Here is a 13,966-nt window from a genome sequence, read left to right as displayed (position 1 = left end):
TATATATATATGCTCAGAAAAATTTTTTTGCTCAGAATCTGCTCAGCAAAAGTTTTTTTTTTTTGCTCAGAGAAGTATATGTTCCACTCATCTACAAAAAAATTAGAAGGAACATTGCCTATGATTATCATTTAAATAATCAAGGCATTATTTGTTGTATTATAATATAATCAGCTCTCCAATAGCGACTCTATTCTATTAGTAGTATTGTATTAGTTGTCACCACGTGCTGTAGTTGTAAACTCGTACTGTTCGTAGTGTTGTGATTTTTGTGTATAAACATTTTACCCTGAAATAAGTAATCCAAGTAAAAAACAACGAACCTATCCTTTTAACAAAGATTGGGAAGAAGTTTGTTATCGAAAGTAACGAGAAATGTATTTGCTTAATATGCAACAGTGTTCTTTCAATGACAGACAAACATAACGTCGAACGTCATTACAAAACCAATCACAGTTTTCTCTAAGGTTAGTTTTCTGCCTAAATCTGACTTAAGAAAAAGAAAATTTAATCAACTAAAATACTGAGTTTCTACCCAGAAAGCTTTTTTTTTCATGAGCCGTGTAAATAAAAATAAAGATGTTTTATTGCTTCCTTTAAAAATTCTCTGATTTGTTGGCGTAACGAGAAAAACCATTTTTAAAAAGTAAACTAATTAAGGAAGCATTTCACGTCGAAGTTGATTCGTTATTTGAAGGATTTTGTAATAAGCGAGAAATTATTTCAACAAATCAAGATTTGCCGTTATCAGACAATACAAGAAGAATCAAGGCGATTTCAACAGATATCAAGTCAGTTGAAAAATGATTTGGAAGAATGTGAGTATTTTTTATTACAATTAGAGGAGTCAACAGATATATCAGATACGGCGCAATTAGCATTAATAATAAGAATTTTATTAAGTGATTTTAGTGTGGAAAAAACTATTAAAGTTACTATCAATGCAATTGTTAACAAGGGGTGAAAATAATGCAACAAAAATAAATATGCCTTTAGACAAGTTATCAGCAATAATTTTTGTAAATCCTTTTACTACACAAGTAGGGCAGTACTGAAACTGCTAAATTTAGTCGATCATAAAAAGTATAATCTTTTAAAAAAAAGAAGTCTTTAAAATCAAATCCTGTTTTAATTCCACATATTTGTGCGAATCTTTAGTTTCCACCATGAACATTATAAAATCAAAAAACATATTTCAACTTACTAATGCCAACCTTGAAGAATGTTTACGATTGATATTATCATCTTACACTCCCAACTGTAAAAAATTAGCAAATGAAATGCAGTTTCAAAAATCGCACTAATTCGGCTTTTATAATAAACTAGCTGGAAGGACCCGCTTCGCTGGGTTTTTATTTGTGGGCAAAAAGTAACGATAGTGAAGATTAAGATAATTACATTATAGCCAATCTTACCCGTTTTCACAAAATGCAAGAATTAGGTCCCCCGTTTCCAGACTAATTAGAGAATTTTTACGTCCAGTCAAACGAACTATTTTTAATTTGATCAATTTTCTGGAACGTTTACAATCGTTCTATAATCGAACCAANCTCTTCCATCTTTTCTTCCTATCCTAACTTCTTCTTTCGTTCTTCCAACAGGGCATAAGTCCGCCGCTATTTGTGGACAGCCCTCTAACCCCTTTCAACAACATGTATTTACAGTACAGTACATGCATTCGTAAATTTAGATTACTTTTTTCTGTACTATATTAAAAACTAAAATTTATTTGTTTGTAAGCTTAAAATAGATTTTTATTAACCATATATTATTAAAAATGCATTAATAAATAAAATACAGAACGGGAATGGTAATTTAAGGTTTAGCCTAGTGATAAGTAGATTCGGAGACAAGCAAATTCGACTTACGTCGTTCTCCTGGAACCAATTAACGACGTAAAGCGAGGTATACCTGTATTTAGTTTTTTCTACTAGTTATCATAGAAACGCGTCAGAAATCGTGTGCTTCTATAGAGAAGAAAAATATCATTAGTGTGATGGAAAAGGAACCACATAGTATAAATTTAGCTGATCCATTAACAAAGCAAGATAACACGAGTCATTAAATCACAACTCATTATCATCCCAACATATTTTTATTATGTTCAAAAATATATTAATACGATGTAGAAAGTTACTTATATTTCTCAAATATCTAATGCCAGATAAATGTATGTCAATTGAATCTTGAATGCAGTTCTTCAGCTGCTTTATAAATAATACTAATATAAAAAGTCTGAACTAAATAACATGTTACTTACTTTGGATGTTCACTTCGTTTCTGTTAGAGTTTTCGTCCGGAGTGAAGAATTCATTGTTGACAGTCTAAACAATATACAAACAATTCATGACAACCACTTATAATCACTTATTATATATAAACAAGCAACGAGTTGCTGAATCTTATAATATGATATTTTAAACTATTATAGAAAGGCAAACAACTGAATTTCGAGAATAAGGATGAGTTTTATAAAAAAAAATTTCAAATTCTAATAACATAAAAATACTCATTAAGTCCGACCCTACAGGAGATACACACAACATCAATTATCTCCCCACCCCAACCTTTAACCACCAAAAGTTAACAGCCTCAATTTCTTTAATAAACAAACCTTCTGCAAAATTTCAGGAGTTTTCGACTAAAAGCACAAAAGTAATTAAGCTTCACACATATTGCAAATAATTATTCTCCCCCACATACACAAATACATACACTGACATCGATACATACAGAAAAAAACCCACGGATTATTTTGCATTTTTCGACGTTTGAAGGTGTCCTAAATCCAAACATGTAAAAACCTCCCCATACTTTCCATAACAGCCGGAAAAGTAATACGAAAGTCACTACACATTTATAAATTACAAATCTGCAACTTTGTGATTTCATATTAGAAAAATCCATTAAAATTAATTATCCCTTCAAAATTTCATAAAAATTATTTAGTCTTTTTGAGTAAATTAACAAAAAATCATGCGAGACTCTTTGCTTTTACTTCTTGTCCGATAAAAAAATATATTGCTGGTGATGTAAGCTTATTAAGCTACAGATATATTTTTTATACAGAAATTTAGGCCAGTCAAAACCAGCGATCAGTTCTATAAGGAAAGATTTTCTATTGAATTTTCCAATTCGTTGAAAAACTGTTGTGCTCATTTAATTACTCTATTTTGTTGTAATCAATTTACACTTTACAATTGGTTAAAAGTAGAAATCTCATTGTTTATTAATTTGTGGTAATCTGTGCTTATCTAATTAATCAACGTTTTCATTATTAGAGAAATAAATAAATCTAGTGTTTACAACTATTGCCATTTTTATGTGCCTCAAAGTAAATGTTTTATGGCTTCGTAATCTTAGCCCTCCTGTATGTCAGGCCACCTTCCTCAACATGTGGCCGCATTCATTGTGGACTTTACCAACCCTTCGATAAGACTGAAATAAAATCTCACTGTCCATTCTCTAATGTATTTCAAACTACATTAAAAATTATGTAAAAAATTCAAACTACCAAACGAGAAAAGTTTAAAACATTATGATTTACATATATAAATTTAACGTTGAAATCTCTTTTTTACTCTCCTGGAAGTTATGTATACATAACAACGGAAAGTATTGAAATAGTGTCAAGATTGAAGATTAAGAAACGAAATTTGGCAGCGTACATTGTACATTGAATGCATTGATGCTATTAAACTTTAGTATAAAACATCAAGGGGTAAAGAGAAATATGATGGTAACGTATAAAATCTCGAGTGAAATCAGACTTAATGAAGAATTTATTTGTTGCTAGTATCTACAATTGTTTATAAAAGTCATTTCTATGTTTAAAACTAAGCATTTCGTCTTTTTATAATAAAATTATGGAGTTTTTAAAACATATGGCGCCACAAACAATTTTATTTATTTTTTATGATTAATAATATAAAAGTTATTTTTAAAATAAAATCTCTTAACAGCCGGGAAAGCTACGCAACTCGTTGTTAGATTTTTTCTTATATTATATCAATACATGTTTTTTATTTAATAAAGAATACTTCTAAATTCAAAGCATAATTTTATACTAGTAATATTGAGCTACGTTTTAAACCATTCGGAATGCGAAGTTAATATTAAAATTTTACTATTAATATGTAAAATATTTCAAAATTTGTATTACTTACCATTACGTGTTCATCATCATCTGAGAGATGAACAACTTCTTTACAATCTTCAGTCTTTACTTCAATCTTCAACTTTTTCAAAACAATTTTACATTCTGATTTTATACCATGTTTTACATCATAATTCTGTTTTACTTTTTCTTTCTTAATATCTGTAATGAAATTTACAAAATATTTATGTTAAAGGATTCTAAGAAAAAATACTTGAAATATAAAATAAAACTCGATAATTTTATGTATGGAGTTTGATAACGATGTATAATTTATTTCCATTGTGGTACCGGCTGTCGTAACTAATAAACAATGTGTAATGTTATGATATTCATAATTAATTTGGCTTTGATTTGAAAATCCGGTTATGAGTTACGTAACATTTTCGTCAAAAATGTTACAATCGTGTAAAATCTGTTATGAGATTTTACGTAAAAATCGTTTTATATTATTAATTATTACAAAATGGCAAAAGACTATATTTTGAAAGTAGAGATGAGTTTTATTTATAGATACATAAAATTATTACTTTAAAAAGTTAAGGTCTGTGAGAAGTAACAAGACAACTTAGTCGAAGCACCTATTAATTAATGGAGAACACACTGTTTTTAGAACATCATACAAATATGTCGATAAAAACAATAAAATAACTGCCAACAGACTTTTCCGCTATTTATTAAAAGAAAATTCGATACTATCATATAATTATGATGCAATTTGAAATAATTGTATACTTATAAATTCCCACTATCATCCGTTTGTGTCTATCTTTACTCAATTTCGAGAACAGTCTTAGAAAAAATCCGAGACCAGATAACATGGAAAGGTTAAAAGCACAAGGCTTCGATTAACTGTGTACAAAGTTTCGGTGCAAATCAGAAGTCATGTTATTTGAATTCAAATCTTTTATTTTGAAAGAATGAAGACTGCCAAACTCTATTGTTAAAGGAAAATTTTGATGTACAGGGCAAGCCATGACAAATTCGGGTTAAAAGCGTGTATTTTAACTTAAATAAATTTAAAATTTGATTAAACAATTTGCAGCTTGGCATTGTGACGATTTCACAATTAATTATTGCTTGTTTCATTTCTAAAACATCCGAATTACGATTTTCTATGTTTTGGAATTCTGATAAATTAAATTGACATCTTTAAATCTGTCAACTATTGATAAATTAAATGTTATTGATGATATTAAATTCTATTGAAATACCTATTCGTTATACACAACGTATTCGCAAAATTTTTCAAATGTTAGCATTTACATTTATATGAATGTGTTATATAAATGTAACAATTCCATTTTGTGTGTTACCTATTTTTCTTCTCAGTAGAAACATACTTTTATATTACAAGTATTAAGCCACTTACCTCTTTCGATTTTATGACCAGAGTGACTCCAACGAATGGATTCTTTTGTGTTGTTAGTGAAAATTGGCATTCCTTTAATATTTATCTAAAATAATTTAATACTACGTTATATTATCAAACAAATCGATCTTTATAAATAAATAAATAAATAAATAAAAACATATAAACTGAAACATATAAAGACGTTGAATGAATAATTATCTTTAATTACAATTTTTGTGATAACTTAGGATGTATTTTTTTCATAATTGAAGTGGATAAAAATAATATGGTGTGAAGAATTCTTTGTGTTTTTAATGTAAAAGTTTCAGAACCTACAAGAAAAGGCTGGTACTTGATCTTTTTTAACATTGTGGAGTTTTCTATCGATTTTTTACCTTGTTTAAGAAGTGTTTTCTTCAAAGCAATTTAAAACTGTTACTTCTGTGGTGGTGTATAAAAGATTAAAAAATTTAATTTAATTTTTGTAAATAGTCTAAACTTCAATTATAAATAAATTTAAAATATGGCCAACTAACTACTTTTGGTTTAACAGTAGTGCCGGTCATCTATCTAACAACTTTTAAAAGAAAATTTTTAATTTAAAAAACGTCGATTCCGGTTTACAGCAAAGATACGTATACAGTTTTTCGGAGAATTTCGCCACTAAAATTTCCATATCTGGTCTCTGCTTCTATCTAACTCTGTTCTCGAGATTGTAGAAAGACAACAGTCATACGGACAACAGTGAGAGTTTATTTGTCTACAATTGTTTCAAATTTTTTATATAACCCAATTATATGAATCTGATCCTATATGATCATGTAAAAGAGAGTTTATACATAATTAGGCTACAATTTGAAAATAAATAGCCTCGTAAATTCCTACTGATGTCAGTTTAAAAACCTGTTTAACTGTCTTTCCTCAACAGTTAGATGGAAGCCGAAACAACATATGATATGCTCAGAGGCACAATTCCCCGATTAACTGTATAAGAACTTCCGATGCAAAGCGGTATTCATGTTATTTCAATTGAAAAAGTTTCCTCTAAACGAAGTTAGTTACATAAATGGCACGACTCTACTACTAACTGGAAAAGTATAATGTACAGGGACAAGCCACTACTAATTTCAGGTGAAGAGCATATATTTTAAATTAAATAAATTAAAAATATGATAAAAAAAAAAATTGCATCTCGGCATTGTGACGATAGCGCAATAATGCTTGTTAATTGTATTTTGTTGTTTGCGATTAGAAGTGTTAGCTCTTGTTACTTTCTGGTATTGTAATGCATATAATAAGCGAATAGATAAGAATCGTGTCAAACCTTTCCTTCTGTTCCGACTTCCAAATGTTTCATTCTGTTCCGACTTATTGAGGATAAATGTCTTTAACACAGTAAAATAAAAATGTAAAAAGTAAAAACAAATCCAAAAATGCAGAAAATACTATTAATTAAGTTAATAATACGTCTAAATACATTTCACTTTCGTATCTAGAAGGTCTCTTCGGTAGAGTTAGTGGCGAGTACAGAGCTCTATACTTTAAAGAACTGTATATACATTATGTATCTTTCTTTCTGCTCATGTAATCGCTTTATCCTCTCCTCTAAATTCATCCTTCTTAAAAACTTAAATATATAAAAATTAATTTAAAAGTCGGAACAGAATAAAATTTTATTTTTGTCTATTCTGTGATGATCAATCGCTCGGTTATTGTCAATCTCTAAAAGACTTGATCGAAAATGAAAGCGATCTCTATTATTTCAAGCCTTACGTGACTTAAAAGTCTCGAATATATTTTGACCTCATACAGCTTAAATATCATTGATTCTACTAATTTAATACACTAAATTAAAACTACACATACCTAGAATATAAATATATAAACACAAAGAGGAATACTTTCAAAATATTATGTATGAAAGGAAACAATCAAACTAAAAAACTTTTCTAAATAACTCGTAACTTGTCTAAACCATTGTATTACAGTTACTGATCTTGACATAATAAAAAATTTAGCAAGGAGTTGCGTAACTTCTGCTGTTATATTTTATTTTAAAAACCATTTTTTAATTATTAATCATAATAAATAAATAAAATTGTATGTTTTGTCAGCTATTACGAGATTTTGTTATTAAAACTTTATATATTCTTAATTATTATAAAATAGCAAAAGAATACGTTTGAGGTTAGAAATGTGTTTTGTAAAACACTGTAATTGCTAATAACAAGAAAAATCTTAATTAAGTCTGACTCCTCGCGAGATATGACACGTGACTACTTTCTGTCTCCATCCTCTTGAACTTCCATAACCGAAATTTAACAGCACCAATGTCTTTTAAATTTAAGCTACCATGCCCAACTTCGTTACTTTATTTTCACTCCGTCCTGAGATATTAAGCGAAATACATACTAACACACACATATACATATACATCGAATCTTCTGTAGTTCTTTTTTTCTAAACTGTAAGTGAATCTGTTACCATGTACGGTCAAGCAATCGGCTTTCAGAATTGCTTTTTTATTTTTCTTTTAATAAAAAAGACAAGAATTTTCTAAGTCTAAGTCTTGATCTATACGACAAATCATCAAAAACTCTAATGCACGAGAAAGACGGTAACGTTTCAATTTTCTTTATAGTTTCAAAAATAAACCTTTTATCAGCTTGAGTATGGAGCTCGAACGATACAAGCCGAGTACTAGATATTAGATAACTGTTAATAAAAGGAATAGACTCCCCGTTCTGTTTTTTAAACAACTCAATAAAGTCATTAGCATTATCAACTAATTCTTCGTCGTTACCACTCAAACCGGAAATTATAATGTTATTTTTGTACGAATCATTGTATATAGAGTCCATGTAATAATTCTGAAGAGAAAAATTATTTATACATACAGTTTTAAAAGTCGGAAATTCGGTAACTTCTCTTTCCAAACGGGTTTGACGTTCAACAAATTCCCTGTGTAAATTAGAAAACCAGTCAAATTTCGTTGATAATTTACTAGTGTCGATAGAATAATATCAAAATGTTCATTAAGAAAATAGAGAATCTTCTGAAAAATTTGAAAGAAATATCCAGCGATACAAAATAATCGACCTATCGAGATGATTTCCAAGTTGATTCGCTTGGAGTTCGACGACGTTTAGAAAAGGTGCTATACGAGACATTGGACCTAAATTAAGTTCAACTCCTCCAATAATAAGTAAAAAGTAGAAAAATGAAAAATTAAAAGAAAATTAAAAAAGAAACTATACGATAAAAAAGACATTCTCAATAACGTCAATTAATGGTAAACAGTTGAATTGTGGATCGTAGCAGTAAGTCGTAAAAAACACGCCAACAGCCAGCACTGCAAAAACGCCCCCCCCCATACACAAAAATATAAAACATTTTAAAGACAGTGAAACCACAAAACCCTGTCAGTAAACAATGGGTTATCTCTCTAAAACGAACACCTTGGCCAAAACGTCAAATTTCATTTAAAAAAAAAAAAACAGCCAAAATGACTTTGTCTTGACATCGAAAATGCTTTGTCTTGACATCGAAAGTTTGAAGCTCGCGGGGCAATTATTTTTACAAATACAGTAAAACCTCTCTATGGCCACCACCCACAGTTCCTTCAAAAAGTGGTCTTTTAGACAGGTGGTCGTCCAATACAGTGGTGCTATAATACCGTATTTCCGTACGTATTTTGCTCACTTTTCAGCCATTTCTACTAAGCAAAACTCGAGGTGAGCAAAAATAAACGAATTTTTTCAACGATAGAGCTATAGGCCTATTGGTATTGTATTTTATTCTTATCGGATAACTCGATTTACAGGCGTCTGTTCGCTCCTCATTTACGTGTTTTACGTCATCGATATACAACCGCGTGGTATCTCTCCATCACTTTAGTTTTGGTTTTCGTTAGTTTAATCTTATTTAATTTTAAATACACTATATTTTTATAATACTCGCATTTTCTCCATTATAATGCACATTTTCTTTTTTCCGACTTAATTAATTCAACTTGGTTCTTTTTGTTCGCTCCTCATTTACGTGTTTTACGTCATCGATATACAACCGCGTCGTATCTCTCCATCACTTTAGTTTTGGTTTTCGTTAGTTTAATCTTATTTAATTTTAAATACACTATATTTTTAATATTTAATATTTTCTTAAGTATAATAAGAAAAATTATTAATTAATAATAAAACGATTTTATTATCTTTTATCATAATACGATTTTATTACATTTCGAAAAAGGAAGGTTGCCTGTAAAACTGATATTTGCGTTAATGCGTTTATTGTTTTTTTAAATATTTTGCGTGCGAAAATTACTTGGATATTATTTTTCTAAAAATATCGCTAAAATAAAGTAGGTTGATACAGAAACTATTTATCGCACATGTACTGTATATGAGTTTGAAAAAAAATAAAATAATTTTATCAAACGATGAAACCAGCCGATTAATTGTATCGTGTACGATATTTTATACCCCTAAGTAGGTCTACGGTAAAATAAATTTCGTTTTCCTACAGTTAAACTTCGCGGCTAATTGCCATTTTCACTTTCTCTGATAACTTTAATACGATCTTCTAACGACAGCACTTTGCATTTCTTTCGTTTTTCGGACAATTTCGAACAAACTGAAATGAATTTCCTTTGTTGCTAGACTAATTCGTTAATACCTGCTTCTAATTTCAAGGGTGGGAGAAGTGCTCGAGGTGGGTTCGAACAAGAGTTAAGACTAATTCATTACATTAGGAGGGGGAAACGTTGTCGAGATGGGTTTGAACAATAGTTTAGACCAGATATATTGGCGGAAGTGGTCGCTTATTACAGTTGTTGTATGTTGTTTCGGACCAAAAATCGATGCCCGAGGTCGCGTTACACAGGTGGTCGTTTAATACAGGTAACTTATACGAAGACTCTATGGATAAACTATTCCGTGCCAGAAATTTTTGCCCGTTTTGACAGGTGCCCGTCGAATGCAGGTGATCGCCTAAGCAGTTTTCACTGTATACAGTTTAGAAAATATGTCTTCCCATTTCCCACTTAATATTTTAGCATTTCATTTGTGTTTCTCGTCATTAAAGCGATAATGCAATCTTACAGAAAAGTATTTTACTCACCTTCCGTTCCGATTTAATTGTTTTATAACTCTTCACATCCGTATTGAATTCTTTCTTGAAATTCTTTAAATCGACTTCAAAATTTTCTTCGTTTCGTTTAATTGTAAAGTCCGAATGTTTCGTTTCTAATTCTTCTTTTATCTTCATTTTCTCGATTTACGATATTCTCGTGTATCAATAATCTGTATTCAATCAAAGAATTAATTAATTAATTAATGTTCATTCGAAATTTAGTGCAAGTAACAAAGAAAGACGAGTAAACTTATNCGATGGAAAAACCCACTCTTGGTGAGAAGTATATCGGAGGTCACCGATTGTTTTCACATTATGGTGGGAAAGTTGACAGTTAGTTGATCGGAATGCACCGTAAGTGTCAACAGAAGTCGATCACGTGACTCATTTCCCACGAATAATGTATAAAAGCTCGAGTCTCCGAAAGCTCCGGGCGATCCCTCGGAAGTTATACTTGGTAAATGTGCCATATTTGTCTCCATACTCCGGACCGACAGGACATACGACCAACCACAGCCGTTTGAACTTCCATCGCCATTAACCAACATATTCAACGAACGTATTTTACACATATCCGCGTAGAGGTATTTGTACTTTTTAGAGCTTTGTGAACTCTCTCTCAGACTAGCCGGGAAAGCTATTAGAGCGTCCCTTTTGTATAGTAAACTTATTTAATCGCATTTAACCTANAAGCGACATTGTTCTATAACTCTTACCACAAAGATTACACGTGTGAATCCTGAGGAGTTTTTTCCTCTTCTTGCACTTCTTTGAGCAACTTTCCTGGTCATTTTCTGACTGTGTCGTACATGAATTAAGAGGTTTCGTTACTTCTTTATGCCGAATTCCATGTTTCGTTTCGTGCTTCTTCCATGTATCTTCTGAGAAAAATGGTTTTTTGCAGACACGACAGAAAAATGGTATACTCCTAATGTGCATGAAAAGATGACGCTTCAAAACAATATTGTTTGTAAAATATCTCAGACACATTGTACACTGATACTTTCTTTTCTTTATATACTTTTTACAAATATATTTCTCTGTATGAGAAACCGCAAAGAGTTTTTTTCTAGTAGAGGTAAGTNAGCCGACAAGCCGAGAACGGATTTTACCAACCTGTTGCAGAGTAAGTGGTCATTTGGGATGGGCCCAGTGGCCCACTGCTAATCTCACAATAGTTATGTGGAATGAAACGATAGTTGCAATTAATTAAAAATAGTGTAATTAATGCAGAAAATTCGATGCAAAATTAATATTACCCGAGAATCTAGATTTTATAATTTACTTTTAACAAAATTTTATAAATTTGTTCGACATTCATTTTGTAAAACATACGAAATTGGAGAAGAAACTTTTTTCTGTTAAAGTGTTATAACACCAGTTCCTCGAGATTCTATTGTTCTTGCATGAGATTCGCACCAATCAGTGTCAAATTATACCCAAGCCTCCAACCGTTCCGGATCACCCGCGAACTCATTCTTTCTTCTATGAAAAAGGCTTGAAAATAATGTTAGAAAAACTTTTTAAAGAAACTCATATTTTGTGCATTGTTCTCCAAATCTGGAAACCATTACAAGGAATATTTCTTTACACCCATTTTAATACAGGAAAGGGAAAGATTGTCAGTGACCCCAACCTTTGCCTACGGTCACCGTTCAGTACCCAACCTCCACTTCCTCCTGCCGCCTACTTGTATGTTTTCGCTTTTCTAGATTTATTCGCCACTACATGGGGGTAGCTCCAACTGCTCTGTGCTAATCACTTCGACTTCCGTCACATGTCGGAAGTGTAGATATTTTGTTTTGACAGTTTTAATTGCAGCAGTTCTGCAGTTAAAAATGAGGTCACCCTGACACAGGATTCTCCCTCATAATATTTGTCGCCCGTGTAGAAGAGAGTGACAGTGCGGCAAAATTTCTAAACTTCCGGCGCACATAGAAGAAAAAAGAAGAAATTCAAAAAGATAGGGAAATATCACCTATTTAAAAAATATTTGTGAAATCATTAAAAGGTATATAATATTTAAGTTATTTTGTAAAACTCTCTCTATATATATATCCAAAAATTATTTAAAATTTGATGATGCCAACTGTTATCATACGATCCCCATTAACTATCGAACCTTTAACCATCAAAATTTAATAGCATCAATGCACCTAATGAAGGGAAAAACACCTAAGAGAAGATCGAAGAAGAGGTGGATGAACAAAACGGATGAAGACCTAAGAAAAAACGGTAATTGTAACAACGGTGTAACAACGATGTAACAACGGTGTTTGCCACACAAGTGATGGAAACGAGATGGGTTCTAGGAACAATATTTTTCACGTGGGTTTCGTAGCTACAAACTATGACGTGAGTTAATGACGTGCTAACCCTTCACTTTCTTCTATTATTAAGTTATCATAACTGGTTCCTAGCCGAGATACAGTTCACATATGCTAAATACTCGTAACTTGATTGGTGGAATGTTGATTGATATATTAATGACGTGGATCGTCTTGACGAACAGGGGGACATGTGTCCGATGAGTACAGGAGAGTAAGACCGAGGCCATCGTTATTCGAGGCCTGGTCGTAAATGTTATGACGTCACAGTGTGGCTGTCCGCCATTTTGTATATACCTAGTTAGAATATTTAGATTTAAGATTCTTTGTTCTTTTCCTTCTTTCTTCTTCTGCTAATGACCATTTCCGGTCACCCGATCAGGAGCGGGAACTTCGTGGGTCCTGATTGGTGGCTTACCGAGGTGAACAGGGTGCGGCCCTGCCCGTGGGGTGAGAAGGACACTTTTTGCCTGGACGACGAGGAGAGAGGGTTAAGAAAATCTCGTCGAGACACTAAGTCAGACCCAAGACAAAGAACCAGCCCCATGTGCGAGGTTTAGCGCAGTCCAGAGAGAAGAGAAGAGGACTAGCGACTTAATTGGTGAAAGATAATAGTCTAAGAAAAATAAGTGCCAAGATTTATACCAGGAATGTTGAATATACCAAAGTCGGCCGAGAAAACCCCCGCAATATTCGGAAACCACCATCAGGACCTCCTGAGCTAACTACCGGTAGACCTTTTCTGTCTTTCCTTCCCTTTCCTCTTATTAGTTTAATATTAGATTAAGTTAGATATAAGTTAATTATAAGTTAGTGAGTAGACCATATATTGTGATTCTTAAAAATTGTAAGATTTTGGACGAGAGTGGAGACCTATTGTATATTCGTGTTTTGTCTCTGACGGGCATCTCTAAAAGACCTGTAAATCCCTGTTATAATAAATTATTGTTTAATTGATATTCTTGGAACGATTTGTCTCGTACATCTGTAACCTTCACA

General features: G+C 31.6%; 1 protein-coding gene across 1 annotated transcript in view; it reads right to left on the bottom strand.

Annotated features, from left to right (window-relative positions):
• The window catches only part of LOC111637856 (zinc finger protein 615-like), a 14,238-nt gene extending 3,455 nt beyond the window's left edge, over positions 1-10,783 (bottom strand). Inside the window, exons 1-4 of the mRNA XM_023383440.1 lie at positions 10,629-10,783; positions 5,529-5,613; positions 4,167-4,318; positions 2,261-2,324 (exon numbers count right to left, since the gene is read on the bottom strand). Coding sequence (XP_023239208.1) covers positions 2,261-2,324; positions 4,167-4,318; positions 5,529-5,613; positions 10,629-10,775 — 448 coding nt within the window. The 5' untranslated portion in view covers positions 10,776-10,783. The remainder of the gene's footprint in view (positions 1-2,260; positions 2,325-4,166; positions 4,319-5,528; positions 5,614-10,628) is intronic.
• Between the last annotated feature and the right edge of the window lie 3,183 nt (positions 10,784-13,966).

The sequence above is a fragment of the Centruroides sculpturatus genome, unplaced genomic scaffold (assembly GCF_000671375.1).
Source record: "Centruroides sculpturatus isolate CEXI.00-Female unplaced genomic scaffold, Cexi_2.0 scaffold1050, whole genome shotgun sequence".
NCBI classification, from domain to species: domain Eukaryota; kingdom Metazoa; phylum Arthropoda; class Arachnida; order Scorpiones; family Buthidae; genus Centruroides; species Centruroides sculpturatus.
The sequence above is the reverse complement of the archived record's forward strand: the minus strand, read 5'-3'. Positions and strand labels throughout refer to the sequence as shown.